The 18,942-nt window shown below is 38.8% G+C and overlaps 1 protein-coding gene across 1 annotated transcript; it reads left to right on the forward strand.

The window, feature by feature from the left end:
• Positions 1–199: 199 nt before the first annotated feature.
• Positions 200–18,417, forward strand: ALKBH3 (alkB, alkylation repair homolog 3 (E. coli)). Its single transcript, XM_009895697.1, has 9 exons — positions 200–278; positions 1,442–1,554; positions 2,051–2,085; positions 4,047–4,094; positions 5,672–5,775; positions 6,976–7,064; positions 10,237–10,446; positions 17,495–17,593; positions 18,138–18,417. Exons 1-9 carry the CDS (start codon positions 200–202, stop codon positions 18,228–18,230), a joined length of 870 nt encoding a protein of 289 aa, XP_009893999.1. The 3' UTR covers positions 18,231–18,417.
• The last annotated feature ends 525 nt before the right edge of the window (positions 18,418–18,942 follow it).

Here is an 18,942-nt window from a genome sequence, read left to right on the forward strand (position 1 = left end):
GAGGAAGCCGTGGCTGCCCTGGGCTTGGGGGGGTGTGTAGAGAGAACGGCCGTCCTGGGCCTGACGTGGGCTGAGGCGAAAAATAATCGGAAAAGCTTTGAAAGGATCCAGACGTGCTGCTGGGGGGGTCGCATGGGTTTATTCTACGGGCAGAGGCACAGCCTCATGTACAGATGCACTGACGGGAAAACACTGGGACATGTCTCCCGGCTGCCTCTTCTATCCGGGCTGTGCGGCACCGAGCGTTGAGGCCTCGCGTGGTGGCCCGGTTTTGCTAGGTAACTAGTGTTCAGGTGTTCAAACCCGCTTTTTAGGTAAGATTTTTATGTACGTCGCAGGTACGTTGTAGCAATCTCGGAGACGGAGCGCAGGGTCAGCTCCGTGTGTGCTTAGATGTGTTTGTAATGCACACGCTTGAGCGAGCGTGCTGCTCTCATTGTTGGCCAGGTTGAGTGAGATGAACAGAACTTGGTGGAGCTAACTTCTATAATAGCTATTAGTCATTTTTTATTCGTAAAACTTACTGTGTATCTTCCTTTCTCTTTTAACAGTGAAAACATCGCAAAATAAAGATTGCTAGTTGAAAAGGCTGGAGTTAACGTTCCTGTTTTGTATCAAACATTTAAACCAAAGAGTGCCGTGGCAGGAGAGCGCTGAGTGGGTTTCCAGTTTTGCAAGAAGGACTGGTGTGTTTTGTGAACGTGGACAAAATAGCACGTTCTGTTTGCCTGATTACAGTACCCACTAAAGCTGCCATTGCTCTGCAGACTGAGCATTCCAGGCAAGCTGATATTTTTTTAATCCTGAAAAAAAATTAGCCAACTATTTTTAATTCTGCATGTAGCCTGTAAGTTTTCTGTCACAGGTATGTTTCATTTCACCTGTTCCTAACACGATTTTTAATTTTTTTTTTTCCTCATCTTTTCAATTATGCAGAGAGAAGACTTTTATTTTGTCTCTGTTTCAGGCCCGTTTTTAAGCCTTTTTGCATCTGTAAATAAAACACACGAAGTTGTATGCCTGAGTTCCTCTTCCATACTTTCTCCCTAGTTTCAAAATCTTGTTTTAATAAAAGTATCTTTCTCAGAGAAATATCTTTTTGTTTCCTAAAAAAAATTGCAGAGGGAAGCAGTTTAGCTGCTTAGGCAAATTTCTGCTGGCACGTGATAGGTGTTTGTGATAGAACTGAAAGGTTCTAGATGTTTTCCTTTCTGATAAGAGGATGTTTTCATTTTTGTTTGTCTATGAATGACAAATATATATTAAGAAAATTGCGTTTCTGTACGATTTTAACAGGTTTGGCTGTTCCCTGGAGTCACTGACAGGCAGAGGATAATACTTCAAAGAATGATTCCATAAGTTGTTCCAAACTGTATTTTTATATGGTGAAATTATATTTCATGTGATTCTTTTTTTTATTATTATTTTCTCTCTGCTTTAGCACCTAAGGCACCTGCAACCAGCAGCCATGCCCCTGCAGGTGCCAGACCAGCATGGATGAGGAAAGATCAGCCTCACATTCAAAAGCAATTTGTCTTTGAAAAGCCATCAGAGGTAAAAATTACACGGTAACTAGCAGAATCTTGTCTTTTATTAAACTTAAAATGATAAAAATTATTAAATTTTAAGATTATAGTCTCAGATTTAAAAACAAATTAAAAACTCAGCTGAGCTGACCTTTGGGCTTTTACCGAGTAAAGTTTTGTGACAGTCTTGCATATATGGCAAACAGAAAATTACGGTCCCTCTGTTTAGCCTTAGACTTTCATTTTGTACCTGTTACAATAATTTAGAAAGGAATGTCCATTAGGGGGCAGTTGACTGTTAAAAACCGCCTGCAGTGGTAGCTGGATTTGAGAGTCTGTGGGGCATGGAGAGAGTGGGTGGGTTGTTACTGCTTACCAATTGTCCAAAGGTATGTTTTTCTCACTGACATAACAGTATGCAGCTGTGTAGAGTCATTAGAGATGGCAATTAGTTCTGTTTGACTAGAGCATGCCAGGTACTTAAGTGTTTAATATTCAGTATGTATTGTCTTGTTGCCTTTCAGGTGGAGCGCAAAGTTCCTGAGGCAGGTGTGATAGAGTGAGTATACTCCTGACTTGACTGTCAGTCAAGTGGTTTTTCTGTCTTGTTGGTCAGTGGGAATCAGCTGAAAAAGAGTTCCTTCTCTCCTTACAACTGCCATGCCTTTGGAAGAAATATCAGTACAAAATGTGGACTTTCAGCCCCTTTTATCCTGAAGACGATTTGTAATCAGGAGACTACGAGTCCATGTTAACTAGTTTTTATAGCTTTGGTGTAGTTGTATAAGCCAGGAAGCAAAAACAATTGGACGTTCTGAATCAGCAGAAATGCAAGTATGTCTCCTTTGGTTAGCAATGTACATTTTCCTAGAGCAGTCCCTGTGTAAACTATGCTGGAAATTTACTTACTGTTATCCAGGAATATAGCTGGTATGGCAACTCAAGCAGCGCTTCCTTTGAACGTTTAGAAATGCAGCTGCCACTAAGTGTCATAGTGAAGCTAGTTATCCTTACACTGTAGGTCGCTTACCCTTTGCGTTGAAATGGGGATCTTTTCAGAATAACCTTGGCATGAAATGTGACAAGGTGTGGTGGTGTATGGTGAAGTTACAGATTTTGAAAATTAAATTGGCTTCAGTTTGGTCATCTTAATAGAATTTTTTTACTAAGTGGTTCCTAAGAGGCAACTTACAGATTCAGCTTTTGACTCGCTCTGTGTTGGTTTTACATTGAAGGATCTGGGGTAGGTTTTCTGTAGCAACTTCAGATTTGATGCTAGGTGGGTATTTGTGCAGAGCGGGCGTAATTCAGATGAGATGTTGAGCTGCCCTCCCATTGCTAGAGTGGCAGTGAACAGTTCATTAAATAGAACTACTTTGTGAGAGGTGTTTCTGTCAAGAGTCATGAAAAATATTGCTGGAAATAGTTACAGAGTTTCCCAGAAGCAGTTACAGTTTATAACAGATTGCTTATGCTTTGACTTTCCGTTTCAGTATGAGTGATACAGCCATATGTTCTTTGCATGTTGTTTATGATTAGTAGTAGTAACATAGTATCTAGGTAGTAAGCAAATTCAGTGTGTGTTCTAAAGGTTCACTGACCTTTCATTTGTTACACTTATTGACAAATCAAATTAAAAAAATATAGAGGAAACAAAACTGAGATGCTGTTCTCATCACAACAATGTGCTGTAGGTAATGTAGTATGGTTTGTGCTTTGTATATGTAATATGGAAGAGATCAAAAGTTTCTGTTTAACATAAACACACACAGTATGTGATAATCTCATGAGTTGATGAATTGTTTTGAGGGAGAAGCAATGCTGGAGAGCGATTAACTCCTGGAGTCTTCTAGGCAAAAAGAGCAGTATAAAGTTTAGAGCTAGCTTTGGAGAAAATGAGATAGTAGGTGAAGCAAGAAGCAAGCAGTTCATACAAATGTAAATAATACTTTATGACAATGCAACTCGTAACAGGGAAGATGTGTTTACCCTCTGTACCAGCTACAGTAGTTAAAATACTGCTCACGTACCCGTTAACTCAGTTTCACTGTGTTACACAGGTTGATGAACATTTTGGTGTTAGCAGAATCATCTGACTGAAAACTGGATTTTGCATCTTCAGTTACACTCTTGTTCTTTGTATACCTGTAAATGCAAACATAATGGTCAGGGTACAGTCATGTACGGCTGTCTCCTTTAGATTCCCTGTGACATCCCTCATTTACGGATCTCTAGAGCCTTAAGACTGTGTATTGAGCCTTTGGAGAAATGGGAGCGAGAGGCAGGAAGTGCACACTAACTCATTTGCTTCTGCAACACCCCTTGCTGCCTTACGCTGACCTCTGACTGTCTCCAGAACGTTATTGCTTCCCTTAGTAGTGCAAAGCTTTTTTTCTTTTCCTTCTTAAAGAATGCTTTCCCTGGTTCAAGTTTACAGCAGTTCTAGTCCATGCTGCTCAGAGTAGGATAATTTCTTGTTGTTTGTCCATCTGACGGTTCTTTCCCTTCTTACGTCCTCAGCAAGCCTGGTGTGTATGAGCTCAGCAAAGTACCAACTGGCATTTCTAGGTAAGTGAATTGCACATTTTTTGCGTCTGGTAATTTGCTGTTGCAGAACAATGTAGTGATACTCAGTTTTCTGAAGTCTAGTGTCTGCAGAGGGGTTTGGCTCTAGCAGGAGCACATTGCCCTTCCTGTGTACCTTCTGTTTAGAGTACTTCTGGAAATACTTTGAGTATCAGGTAGCAGTGTCTTATGCAGTCTGAGCAGCACTGAAGAGAAGAAAAATGAACCTCTTAACATCTAGTGCTTACTGCATCTACTGTTCTTGTCCGGAGTAAGGAGAAGGGGCTATGTCCGTTTGTTTCACAATACAGACTAAGTATGTATGAAATTCGGATCAGTATTGCTGTGTAAGCAAGTGCATGATCTCTGTGTTGTATAGTTAAGAGCTACCAAAACCTTTTAGCTGTAAATTTGGCTTGTTTAAAATTAATTTAATAAAATGATTTAACTTCAGGCTTATTTGGTAACTTCAGGATTGTCCCTTTTGCTTACATGCTATGCCTTAATTATTTCAGCTTCAGGACACTTCAAAACAAAACCTACTTGTTCTGTGATTCCTGCTAAATAAAATGCATTTTATTTTACCTTGCTGATTTAGCTGCAATATTAATCCTTTTCTTCTGAATTTGATAGATTTTATTAATAGTGGGGAAAATGCCATGGACATAGTAACTTTTTGTGCTTTTATTTCAATGCTTTCATCTCGATTTCTTCTAAAACTGCGGAAAAAGTTTTAAACCAATTTGAAAAGTAAAAGCTTTGAGCAGCTGGAAAGAGAAAAGATACACAGCCAGCTGGGTTATTCTGTCACTTTCTGGAGTTTGTTTTCATAATATGTTGCTGGAATATATGCATATCTGCAAAGTTAATAATTGTATTTTGCATCTCTTTTAGTACCTTTACTATATACGTTCTTATTGTGATGGTTTTGGAGCACTGAATACTCGTCAGAGTAACCTTTTGTGAACAGCATTCCTACTCTGCAGCCCACCACAGTGGCTGGAATTTTTGAATGCTGCTGTTAATACAGTCAAAATGTAAAATGTACATATGAAAATATAAAAATAAGAGAGGTTAAGTACTTTAGGGTTCCTGTGCTTGGAAAAGAGAGGATAGGATGACAGTAGTGATAAAGGGCTGTCAAATTCTGAGGGGCATAGAGATGGTGAATAAACGACAATTATTTACTTATGTTGATTGTAGTACCATCATCAGGGCTATCTAATTTATCAAATGGGAAGTTAATAACAAGCAGAAGGATGCCATTTTTCACACAGCATATGGCTGATCATGGGACTCATAGAATATTGTTGGTGTCATATGTTTTTATAGGTTTTAAAAAGCAATTAGATGTGTTTGGTGAGGGGGAGACTCCTGAGGAGCTCCTGCTGCCTTCTGTTCTGTCTTTCACACCTGCTTTTGGCTGTGGTCAGAAGTAGGATACTGGGCTTTTACTTTTGGTTTGATGCATTACAGCCATTCTTACCTCCTTTAGGAATCCTGGAAATTAGAAGATTTTATCAAAGCATATACAAAAGTTTATATTCCTTCCATTTTTTCTTTATCTTTTTCTTCCTTAGGATTCATTTGATTCCTGGCTTTATTGACTCAGAACAAGCAGACTGGATGTTTGAACAACTCCTCCAAGACATACCCTGGGGTCAGAGGACTCACATTAGACAGGGTAAGGTGTGTGTAAACCAACTTTTCAGGTCATTCCCAGGTCATTTCCGTACCAAAATCCATGCATTGTTTATCATTGCTTTTAGTTTTACATATTACTGCTCCTTCACGTATTTCCTTCCAGGTTTTCCATCTGAAGAGCACTGCTGCTTATTTTTCAATCTCCAGCACCGTGTTCCTATGGCAATTAAATGAGATCTTTCCAAACTAAAATTCCCTGTCTTAAAAATCTTTGAGTTTTACTGCCTCCTCTGTCATCTGCAGTTCTTTTTCCCACTCTTTTTTTAGATCAATTCTGTGCTTCATCCCTTAATATTGTCTCCCAGTGATGCTGTATAAACTGTGTTCTTTGAGGTTTCTGTCACCAAGAATATATTTTGTCTCTCTGACTTAAAATCCCAGTAGAGCCCATTTCTTTTCCCTTGTCTTTGCTTATTAGTTCCAGTATGCAGTAAGTGGGGAGACTGCTATTCTGAATTTGTTCACTAAGGGGCACCTGTTCCAGCTAGATTTCTCTTCTGTCAGGAACGGATATGAGATAATATATCGGGGTAGTTACTGGACAGGGCTGGAAAATGTCTTCAACATCTGTGTTTATTGGCTTGCAATAAAGGTACAGTATAATGGAGAATGTTATCTGTCGAGCATGAGAAATAGCTACCAAGATAGTCTTTTTAGAAGGTGAGAGTACTTTTAACTTCATGTTTGTATTACACCACAGAGCACACACATAATTGACAAAATATTGCTTGTCCAGCCTTGCTACATTTTGCTTCTGTAATGTTCCATTGATGATGCATTCCTTTCCACTCCATCCTTTCCAGTGGATACATCTTGCAACTTGGGCCAGTGTATTGGATACTGGAACCAGGAGAATATAAAACAAGCCAGAATTATGAATAAATATTTCAGTTTCATTTTGGTATCTTTAACTTGTCCAGTTCCTGCCCTGTCTGGCATAGGGATGAGAAAATTGATGTGGTTCCAAGACTTTGGCAATGTAATTTCTCTTGCAGAGGCAGGCCTGCTTTTGAATAATCTCATTATGTAAGGCTGAGGATTGTAAAGGGGCTGCTTTTTAACTTTAGGTGAGTGGACAGTCCCTTTTTGATCAAGTTTCTTGGCAGGGTCACATCATCTTTCCATTTCTAAGCCCTTTGATAAGGCAACTGAGAAAGTCTTCCTGTTTTTCATTTTTTAGAAGTATCTTTTGAGGAACCAAGGCTTACCTCCTGGTATGGGGAACTTCCTTACACATACTCCAGGATAACAATGCAGCCAAACCCAAATGTATGTATATGTTTACAGTTTTCTTTTATTACAGTATACAAAGAAATCCTTTGCAGAGATTGAGACAGAAAAATTCCCTCTATCCTCTATTTTTATCTGGAGTTTTTATCAGTGTTTCTTTTGTGATCAACAACAGATTCCAGAGTAATGTGGACAACTTCATAAAACAAGCATTATGAGTGGATTGACTGAGAGGAGCATGATTTAGTTGCTAAACATTGGCAAAAGGAAACTCCAGAGTTTAGCTTTCTGCTTTTGGGTCACTGTAGCTTTGGACAAAACTAAATTGTTCTGTGTGACTTACTCTATGCATCTTTATGTTGGAGACTGTACTGTGCACGGTCGTACTGAGTTTTTCATTGTAAAGATATAGTAATATCAATTACTGAAATAGTTACTTTCAGAAACACTTAGATTCAATACTGCTTAAATGAGAATTTAGGCATATTGTTGATTCCTATGTGAGTGCTATGAAATTCACACACACAACCTGCCTGCTCAGCAAGTCCAGATTGTATGATGTAATTTCCCACACTATTTTGGAAGGGTTAAAAACCTTCTGTGTGACTCGTCAACGTCTTGTTCACATTCACTCTCTCTCTCTGGCCACCAGACTGGTGTCCCATCAGCCTGTCTTTTGGTACTGCTTTGTTTGAAATTTCCATGGCAGTAGGCTGCAATGTTCTGAACCATAAATTAAGTGTCACTGTTGAAGGCTGGATAGCATGAGAGAGAAGTGTCCCAAGTCCCAGAACTGCTGCCAAAGGGGGGTGCCTCCTAGCAAAGCTCAGTTTGGGAAAAGTGGAAAGGCGTTATTTTACAAGATGAGTTGTGAAGATTTTGTAGTCTCAAAAATACCATAGTTCAGAAATTCCATAATGTATGGAATTTGGGGTGGGAAAATAGATATTTTTTTTGTGTGTAATATTTTAAATGGACTTTACTAGAAGCTGAATGGCTTAGGGATTGGAAGTGCACCCCTAAAATCATTCTGCTGTACACTGGTGATTTAAATCCAGTTCAGAATTGCCAGTTGTGGAAACCGTTGCTGCTCAGAGGTCGGATAGAGCCTATATACTCTGAATTGACAGTTTCAGTTCAGTTAGCATAAAGTTCAGATTTAGCACTCATTGGGCCACTGGTTTGTTTTTCTCATCCAAGAGGTACAAGGCCTCTTGGCTGATCCAGTGTTTTATCCCTGAATAATTCTCCTTTTTACTGAGAGAAACAAGCCAGCAGAAAGTGAGATGCAGTGGCAGACTTGTGTAGCTGGGAGCCAGCCCTGCCTCTGGCTGGAAACTGCCCGTAGGCAGATGTATGGGCAACTGCACACGGGCACCCTGACATTTCACTCAGCTTTGTAGGTGGGAGTTCCTACAGCCTAGAAGAAGCAGTGGATGGTGTAAAGAGCGCAGTCCGTACCTGTAGGGTAGGGTTTATATCACAATAATATCCCGAGTAAAATGTAATTTAGTGCACACCTTGGCCAAAACCAATTATCTGCATTGAACACTTCATCAGTAGGAGTAATTAACTTTGTGCCCCACCTTTTTTGTTTGGTAAGATTGGGTGTGATTGCAGCGCTGCTAGGTATAATCCAGTGCTTGTGCCTAATTAATTTTGGTATTAGAAAAATGTTGCTTTGTAAGCAGTGATGTAGTTGGTGACACGGTAATGTTTCAACAAAATTACTTCCGCTGCTGCAGGTTTGTAGTGGGGTTTCCACTGAATTGTAAAATTCACCGTATGGTAGCATTTTTAGTAGTAAATACTTTTGTGATAGCAATTGAAGGAATCCAGTCCTAGTTGGTCACTGAAAAGTGCTTTCAGTAATTCTTGTTGGACGCTTCTGTCATTGCGCTGTGTCCTGCACATACTGCACGTTCAGGCAGCCCAGTTACAAGCTATAGCTTTTATTGGGTGGTGCTACTGATCTCCGTACATGTCCCACAGCTGCAAGCTGTGTTTATGTATAATTAATTATTCACATGATACTTAGTCATTGAAGGGGTGACTTAGCTAGAAATACCCTAATAGAGGAAGGTGGTATGTTGAGGATCCTGCAGTGTAGCCAATAGTTTAAAACCCCTTAAACATGGGTAAGCATGAAAAGAAGGTGGTGCAGACTTGATTATTAGAGGATATGTTAGGAACTAATTACTGCTGTCTGTTCCTCCTTCTGCCAGTGATGCACTGGAAGGTTTGGAATCAGTCCTTTATCCTCACTTGATCTGTGTTTGGGCTTACATAATGGACAAAAATTCTGGCCTACATTGCTTTGACTTTTTTTTTTTATTTATTTCCAAACTTATGTAGTACTTAAAAGCACTCTGACAGATGAAAGTCATGATGTAAGTTTATAACATTAAATAATGATTCACTGGACTGAGTTGTAATGTAATGTGCAGAGATGCCGTGGGCTATGGGCTCAGCACGATGTTAGCAAAGGGAAGGATGAAGTTCAGGGCCTGTGACACTGGTTTTGCGAACCACTGAAAAGTTACAGTGTCAAAGTCAAAACCCCAAGCGGTGATGAGTTGGGCTCAACAAGCTGTACTAACACAGCGGGGACAGAGAGCTGTGCTGTGACAGTGTTAGGCCAACCGTTGTCTCTTGTTCTGTGTCAACAGCTGCAGGCAATTGAGAGCGTGTCATTTAGTCACTGATTGCAACTTTCTGGGTGCGCTATGCCCACCAGCAATGGCCAAGTAACTCAGATGTTATCAGAGCCCTGTGTTAAACTCCTCTAGCTCGGCAACGAGGGTAAAAAAACAGGTATGCATGAGAGAAGTTGCACACTTCTTGTCTTAGTGAAGAACGTCCAATGTTTACTCATGGTCAGTTCAAGTAGGTTTCACTCTGTCTGCTTTCTCACCTTTCAGTTAATTGGGGTGGCTGGTTATACTAGTATGAAAGGCATTATACAAAACTCTTCATAGTTTTAAGAGGTGGTTTAGTAGTGAGCAATAGGTAACATGAATATTTCACATCAAGCCCATTCCTCAGCCTTACTAAGAATATAACCAGAATCGTCCAGAGGCGTTTGTTTGATTTCAGGTTTATTGTGATTAAAGTGCAGTATGTTTTGTTTCTTAGTAGTTTTCCCCTTGTGTCTATCTGCTGCTGGCCTGCTTCCATTGTATTTACACTACTCCTGCTGTGCTAATTACAGTGGCATCCTCTGCTGACCATGCTAAAGGAGCGCATTGAAGAGTTCACTGGCTATACCTTCAACTCTCTTCTCTGCAACCTCTACCGAAATGAGAAGGATAGCGTAGACTGGCACAGTGACGATGAACCATCACTGGGAAAAAATCCCGTCATTGCCTCGCTCAGCTTTGGTGCTACCCGGACCTTTGAGATGAGGAAGAAACCCTCCCCTGTGAGTGTTCATATCACATTGAGAGAGTCCTGTAGTTACTAAGATGTTTTGTATTTTCCTCCTGTTTAGGGAACTTAATTACTAAAAGTGTTTAATACTAGTTAATGAAAGCACACCTCATAAAGTTCTGTGGAATAAGAGAAGGGATCAAGAAATCTGTCGCATGGAACATGACATCTTGAGGATGGGAATGGGACTGCTCTAATAATGTGCAGCAGTGTAGTACTGCAGTGAAATTGCAACCTGGACACTCTTCTGCCCAAATAAGGGCTTTTCCTGTTACTTAAAATGAAATCGGTGATGGTGGAAGGAGACTTCCACTGTATAAATTAACCAAAGAGTTGATACCATTTTCTTAAACTCAGGGAAACATTGTGTAATGCATAGTGTTTGTGGGATGAAGAGTAGTTGTGATTCCTCTTGTAAGTAAAAGTACTCTTAATAATGTTTGCATTTTGATTTGTCTGTGTTCAGATTGAGTGATGATGAACAGAGGGAAGGAGCTTATTTCTTTTCCATAAAGTAGCAAACTGTCGCATCATACTTCACAAGCCAAACAGAGATATTTACTTTCATATTTACTAAGGAGGCATGTGTGGAAAATCCTTTCAGGAATTAGTTGGTGATTCAGTTGTGAATACTCTTTAGAAAGAGTAGTAGTTATCTAGATATAAAAAGCTGTGCTTGGGAATGGTGTGTTTACAAGCCAACTTAAAACTTAAATTTTGCAACTTGTATTTATCCAAGGAAAGGAGTCACACATTCCTATGTTGAGAATGCATGCCTAATTTTGGGGTATCCTGCTTCAGATGTCTTTTCCGCATGTGTAGTCTTTGACAACTTTGGGAAGAAGTTAGCTGTCTTCTTATGTTGCTATTTATTCCAAATAAGTAACGCAGAAAGCAAAGGTGATGATTGTCAGCCTATTAGAAAACTGTATGCTGGCATACTGAAGTCTGCCCATCAAGAGTCACCTTGGGTCACCTAGTTGTGAACAGCAAAGGTCAGAATTCGAATCAGAAAACAAATAAAGAATTTGTATTTCTCACCAGTTCTCTAATTTGTAAATTCTTTGTTGTCTGAAGTGAATTTAATCCTGGTCCCTGAGCATGAGATCACATAACTAGTGCATTATATCAGTGGGCATAGCATGAGTAAGTATCTTTAATGCTGTGATGATAACAAAATGTCAGCTGGAAAGTTCATTCCTCTGGGAAACTGTAAATGGTGCTTGGATTAATTTCTAGAAGCACATGTGTTCCCCTTCGATGGATGAGAATCAAAGCCACTTAGATTTCCATATAAACTTTGCAGTTTCCCTCTCAAAAATCAAACCCAGTTCTTGAGCAAGATGTCTTTTTGTTCTGTTTTCTATTTTCTGAAAAGACACCCACTATGAGCAAAGGGGGAAATTCAGTCTGTGCCATTCGTAATTGTCTGCCTTCTTTGATCTGTACTGCACAATTTCTTCCCTTTTCTTCATGAAATGGATGATTTTCTATAGGTGTATCCCTCAAGCTCTTCTCATCTTGTTTTCTTCAGTGCCTCTGACCTGGTATTTCTGACTAGCTGAGTATTCTAACCTATGAAGTGTGCAAATGAGATATACCTGTTTCTAAGGTATGATCCCCATGTGCGCAGTGATCTTTGAGTAAGTTGCTATTAACTGCATCCTGTGCCTAAGGGAACTTGTACTTAATAATTATATGGCACACATTATATATTCTTTGCACATTCCCAAAGCCTGCAATTTTCTGAGAGCATCCTATGACACTAGATGCTTTGCCAAGTGGGAGTTACAAGAGGCTCTGATGGAAATTACAACCTTTCAGGCTGCACCACCAAAGAAGTAATTTTCATACTCTATTGTAATATAGCATTCTCTCTTTCATTAGGAGAAAGTTAAAGTTGATTGTAGATTTTTGAAGTTTGATCGTTACTTTGTTCCAAAGCCAGTTACAGAGAGAGGAATGTAGTCTAGGGAAAAGGGATTCAGATTAACAGTCATCACAGGCATTCAGGCTCTCCCTGGTTTATAATCTGCCAGTATCAGTACATCGGGTTTTCCAGAGTTAGTCTTTATTGAGGAGGGAAAGAGAAAGTAAATCCTTTTCCTCCCCAAATTAAACCTCTTTGAGGGCCCACATGCTAGTATTTCAGATTCTAGAGTTTCAAAGGCCTTCATTTCCCTCTGTTCTCGTAAGTGCTTTTAAGTATTTTGAGATATAAGATGTAATGAAAATACAGGATGAAAAATACTATGGTAGAAGCTCACTGTGGATAAATGGTACTGGAAAAAAAAACCACTAAAGTGGTTGCCTGTGTGTGATCACGTACTGGGTACAAAACAGTATGTACCACAACTCAGGTAACATCTTGTAGTGCTATTGCAGAATACTAGATTAGAGCCTTCAGTTCATGTTAGTATCTGTACAAATATCTTTCATATTATATCTTGAAACGTGGATGAACTTATTAGAGAATAAAATCCCATTTCTCTAACCACAAAGAAGACCAGTAATGTGGGTGGATTGGGTTTTTTTGTGCATGTTTGTGTGAATTTTGACATTCATCTGGTAGGAATTTGGTGGCCACTCTGAAAGTGTCGCAAAAGGAACTCTTTTTATCCTTTCTCTGCATTTTTCCTTGGCAAAAAATAAAAATAAAAAAGGTTATTTAAATGCAAGTCATATTTTTTTTTTGCTGAAAATTGTTCTAGAGTGAGGGAAAGGAAACGTTCAGTCCTCTGTTTTTCTTTTGGTGAGTAAGTGTTCGTCATATAATAGATGGTAAAGGAGTGTAGAGACATGCATAGCCTGTTTCAATCTGCATCAACAAGCATCCCTCGTGGATAAGTAGAAGTAATTCTTACTCAGATTTCAGCCTGGTGCATATAAAAAAAGCTACAAATACATTTCAGGAGTAAATTCTCCACTGGAATTAAGGAGGCTTTTAATGGAAATTAACATGATGCCAGAAAATGTTTTACTTTACGTGCTGGAGATTTTCTTTTTAAGCATTCTTTCTTCTAAATACTGCCTTTTCTCTTTATTTGTACCAGTTGTGTAGCTGTAGCTGATATTTTGCCTTTGCTTTCCACAAGGGTGCTTTCACAGCTGGTGGTAGAGGAGTATACTGGAAAAGAGGGACAAAAGCAAGGTAGAAGTCTGAAAAATATGAGATTAGAAGTTTTGTAAGGATAAATTCTCTTGGTAATAGGTAAATAGGTAAAGGAGAAGGCTAGAAGCCAGCATTCTCCATGAAGGCTGCTTACTTTAGCCTTTGAAAATAATTTTGCATCATTGGCTTTTATAACTGCATTATTATTTATGCATTCTTCTACAGGATGTTTCCATTTCCTTTCCTTATAAGAAGATGCTACCACAATGTTCAGGACCCATTTCCTACTACTAACTCAATAAACTTGCCTGGGACTTAAGAAACAAACTTCAGGGATTTATATAGATTTATACTAAAAATTTTCTATTTCTTACCTTTTTGATTTTGATACCATTTTAAGAAAAAAACCTCAATAAAGTCCAAGAATACTTCGAGATTTTATATTCACAGTTTCCCATCAACTCATGCTGAGCTTTTCTCACTTATTAACTGTAGTTACTTGCATTAAGGATAAAAATAAAGTTTTAGTCAGTGTATTTAGTGTAAAGTTTGGATTGCATTGAATCTGCAACTCAAGTTTATGAAAATTCTAATATACTAAGAAGCAGAACAGTTGCTGTACTAGACCTGTTCTTGGAAGCAGCTGGTTTTCTAATATGTATATAAAGTTATGAAGTGACCATTTAAAAGTTACCTAATGCATTTCTTTCCATGTTTGTTACCAGTATGTTAAAAAAGTCTTTTCTTCTTTCATAAACTCCTTGATCACTGAAACTCAACTGAGTTTTCTCTATGTCTAACAGCAGCTCTAGAGAGAAGATTTCTGAAATGAGAGTTGTGGACAGTGACATGTAGGACAGTAAAAACTTTTTGTCTAACTTCACTGTCTCTGCAGAACCAATTGACATAAAAATCTCTTTCTCTAAGTTAAAACTAAGCTCAGAAATGTCCTGTTTAAAACAAAGTAACTGCTGCTTTTACTCTTCTAAGCCAAAATGATGTTTTCTCCTGAATCATTGATCTTAGAAGAATTCTTTTTTAATCAAGATGAGCAAGAGATAAAAATAAGTCCACTGTTACCCATCTACAAAGTGAAATGATGTAATCCAGTGAAATAGAAAACAGCCATGCAATGGTATTTCTCTGCTTTTCATCAGCAGTCATGTTTATAATACCTATTTTTGAAATTTTTTCATTGTTTCCTCTGAAGTTGAAGAAAATGGTTTTGGCATTACACCTTACTTTTAGTAGAGAAAGATAAATGGCTAGCAGTTCTAGAAGCTTAAAAATATGTTTTGCATTGTCCTTACAAAGAATACAAATCACAGGTGATTCTGAGTCCCTGATTCCAGAGCCTTGTCCCGTCACACTGTGCATTCTAGTCACAGACATGAATTGCCACATGGCAATGGTGCAAACAAATAGTCATCATCAAGTGATGCTTTTTATTATTGGGAATTGATTTGATCCTAACCAAGCTCTTTTTCATTTTAGAGGATTTGCAGTCTTCTTTCTATCTGCATCTCCCATTTGTTCTTTTGAAAATCTGACTTTAAGTCCAGGACATAATCTTCCCACTAGTCGATACTTTACCTCATTATTTTGAGCTTTTCAGCAAGCCATGAACTTTAAAAAAGACAACCCTGCATCAAGTTGGGCCACTGCACAATTATGCTTCAAGGAAGCTAGTTAAGATTTTTGAAAATGTGAGTTTTTGTAAAAGAATTAAAATGGGTTGCATGAGAGCTGTTGGGTCTTTTTAATGGATCTCAAAAGACTGTGTCTGCCTTTTTATGACCTGTTAATGTTTTCTTCTAACTGTTGGGTCTGTGCAGAGCCCTGTTAGTTTTCCTGAATACCTCAACATACAGCTGAAGCCTGGAGGTTTTGTAATGTTTGTTTCTGTTTCAGAAATGTGGGACCTTCATCAGTGTGAGGTAGCTACACCTGCACCTCAAGCTGGGCTAAATCTTACTCTGATAATTCCATTTTCCCAGTCTCAGTTGTCCTGTATTGTTTCCAGCTTCTTTGCGATCTGCTTCTGTTACAAGTGACACAATTTGTGACCTCTCATCTCTTTTTTATTTTCCCCCTCCAAAGTACAGTTTCATTTTACATGGCGAGTCTGATAAATGCCACTCTGGTAGTAACAGGTTTTGTTGAGTCTGGAGTAATCGCTGCCTTCATTTGGGTCTGAAATAATTGAGCATTGCCTCCTCCTAAACACTCAGCAAGAGTGACTTTTAGGAGTCCACCAACCATTATAAGAAACTGGAAGAGAAGATACTGCCTAACTAATTAAAAAATAAAAAATCTGAAGAATTTGTTCAGCAAGGAACACCGTCATGCTTTAGAAGCTCAGACCTTGCCTAATTATTTTTTTTCCATCTCTTTGTAGTAATTGTGTATTTTTGGCTTTTCTTTCAAGAACAAATAACTGACTTGGTGGTCTCTTTGGAAAAAAGCAATGGTATCTCTGCTTCTAGAGGCAGTGGTACAACAGCAAATACACATTCAGGCTATCTGTTTGCTATATGCGGTATACTCAGAACAAGATTAACCCTGTACTTGTACAAGGTAGAGACAGAGAACCTGTCATACTCTTTTTTCAGTGGAGGACATTTATTATCCGCTTTACACTTTCAAGCTACCTATGGCTTTCTATAACTTAAAAATAAAAGACCTCTTGAATCCCCTTCCTTTCAACACTAGTTAAAATTAAAATTCTCTAACTCCCCCTCTCTCTAAAATAAACCCTGTATTTTGCAGGTGATTTTCTATCTGAAACTTCCCTGAATTCCTCATTTCAGAGAGTTGCTTTGCACTCTTTCTAGACAGCTTGCAAAGTTGTAATAGAGATCTATAAAATGTAAAATATACACTGCCATTCTGTATTTGGGGGACATCCTGGTTTTCCTATTTACTTTTCAATATTAATTAAATAATCAAAGTGCCAGCATTAAGTAGGCAAGATGTTAAATGAAAGTTGTTCAAGGTTTGTGCGATTTTTTCTGCAGCTCTTGAAGGCTAAAATCAGAAAATATCACAGGAGTATATAGAGCATTATAATACCTGCCTATGTGGCATTCTGGAAGATAGTTCGTGTCATGCATAGTATGATGTCATGACGACATTACTGTCGTGATTGACGAAGAGAACTCTGTTGGCATAGTAGACTTCCCTGAGCAATTTGACTTTGCAGTGTATTAGTCTGATTTAAAATTGGAAGGGGTAGTGCAAATCAATAGAGAGTTGCTGTTACCACTGATGCGGCATGTGTGAAACTAATACTGTGGTGTTACTATGTCCAGTTGTTGTATTTGTGCTTTAAAAATGTTGTACATAATCTGAAGTCTTAACAAAAGTTTGCAAATTATCTGTCTTCTAGTTTAGCAGTCTGTTTTGCTTAGTGATGATGAAGTTTAAGACAACTTGTTTTACAAGATACTATAGGAAAAGGAGGGTTTTTTGCATAGGAAAAGTTCTTCATCTAGCAGAACACGTAATGTCCAAAACAAGACAAATTCAGAATAGAGGGAAGATGTGTATTTTTGATGAATTAGTTAACTGTTGAAATCAGTGTGGCTATTGCAGAATGTCTCCACACAGAACTGTTTATTTCAGGAGTGGATGTTTCCAAAAGGTTTGCAGCCTCGCTCCAGAATTTTGCACTAGATGTAGGAACTTGATGTTGAACTTTACCTGTGTTGTACAGGCAGTGAGATGCAATGGCTTTGTTCGTCCTTAAAATGCTCGGCTCCTGAACTTGTTAGGAAATACGGTAACAGAAAGGTTTAGGTAGACTTCTTGATCTTGTAAGAGCTTCCTTTCATCCTCTCCCCTCACAGCTTTTTAAGCTCTGCTATAGAGGACTGGTTTTCTCCCAAATGCACATGCATGCTTCTTCAGTGTCTAATGTTTTTTTTAGGAAGAGAATGGAGACTATACTTACGTGGAAAGACTAAGAATCCCACTTGATCACGGGACTCTACTGATGATGGAAGGAGCTACCCAGGAGGATTGGCAGGTGAGAACTCCTTGACACCGTTGGTGTGCTTTACTTGCAATGCAGTTCTCTAAATATGCACGAGGCACTCCCATAAAGGTATGGGACATTCTGCTTCCAGTCACACAATTGTTTCCCAACGCATTAATATTGCTTTCTGCCTCAGAATTTCAAAGCACCCACAGAAACAATGGGTTTTCTTTCAGGTGCTAAGTGATGTAATAGGAATCAGCTCAGATGTTCCAGCATTAAAGTTCAGCAATTAAGGTTGCAGACTGCAGCCCAAAGAGCAAAATCAATTTAGGAATTTGGAATATAAAAAAGTTGCAATTTAATTTAGCAAGTCTACAGTAATCTACAAGGACCTTTTGTTTTCAGTGGCCCTGAGCAGTCAGAACATGAAATTTTTTGCCTTACCTAAATGTTTAGAAATGTTGATAAAAAGCCATCATAGGAAATGAAGGTTTTTTACGCTGTTTGATTACCTATATTTTAAATACACAAGTTCATGCTTTTGGTCTTTTGTTTGTTTGTTTGTTTGTTTTTCCCCTAATGCCACTTACAGCATCGAGTGCCCAAGGAATATCATTCTAGAGATGCACGGATAAACTTGACCTTTAGGATCATTTATCCAGAACCTGATGGAGTTTGGAAGTGAAAAGGTGCCTTGAGCGTTGTTGGATATAAACACGCAGCAGATCCAGAACCTCAGATTGCTACAGATTTAAAGGAAGCCTTGCAGGAACAGTGTTCTGTGAAATATCTGAGGGGGAAAAGAATCAGTATTATAAAGATCTTTGACAATCAGAAGCTGCCTGTGTTGTGTGGACAGTGCTGGTTTGTTTTCAAAAATGGTATGCTATTAGATGATACTAAATCACAGGCTTTAAGTTTGTGAAAAAACAACGATCGTTCTTAAAAGAACACAAAACACATGAAAGATCTGAGAGGTACCAACTGGAGCGGAAAGATTCAGTGAGCAGTTATTTTTCCACCTTTTCTTGTCTCCCCTTTCCCCCCAAGCAGTGATCTATGTTCTAAGTAACAACATGACAGGATTCTTTTATGTAGAGCCAGCTGTGTGTTTGCTGTGTGTACAGAAACGAGAAAGCTGTGCTTCAGGATGATCTCCAAGTATCTCTCATTTCACCAAGGGGTAGTGCATTGCCTTTTATTTGTGGGTTGCACAAGTCTTTCCCAATGAAGCAGTTGGTTTCATTATTTATATAAGTACTTGAATTATACCAGTGTCTAGTAGAACAGAGGGTCAAGGCTCTGCTTGCACTCAGTGGTCAGACTTTATCCTGACTCTTTACCCATGTAGACAAGACAGACAAAGGCAAGCAACAGAGACACCTTAGCCACGAGGC

The sequence above is a fragment of the Charadrius vociferus genome, unplaced genomic scaffold (genome assembly GCF_000708025.1).
Source record: "Charadrius vociferus isolate BGI_N301 unplaced genomic scaffold, ASM70802v2 scaffold111, whole genome shotgun sequence".
In the NCBI taxonomy this organism is placed as follows: Eukaryota; Metazoa; Chordata; class Aves; order Charadriiformes; family Charadriidae; genus Charadrius; species Charadrius vociferus.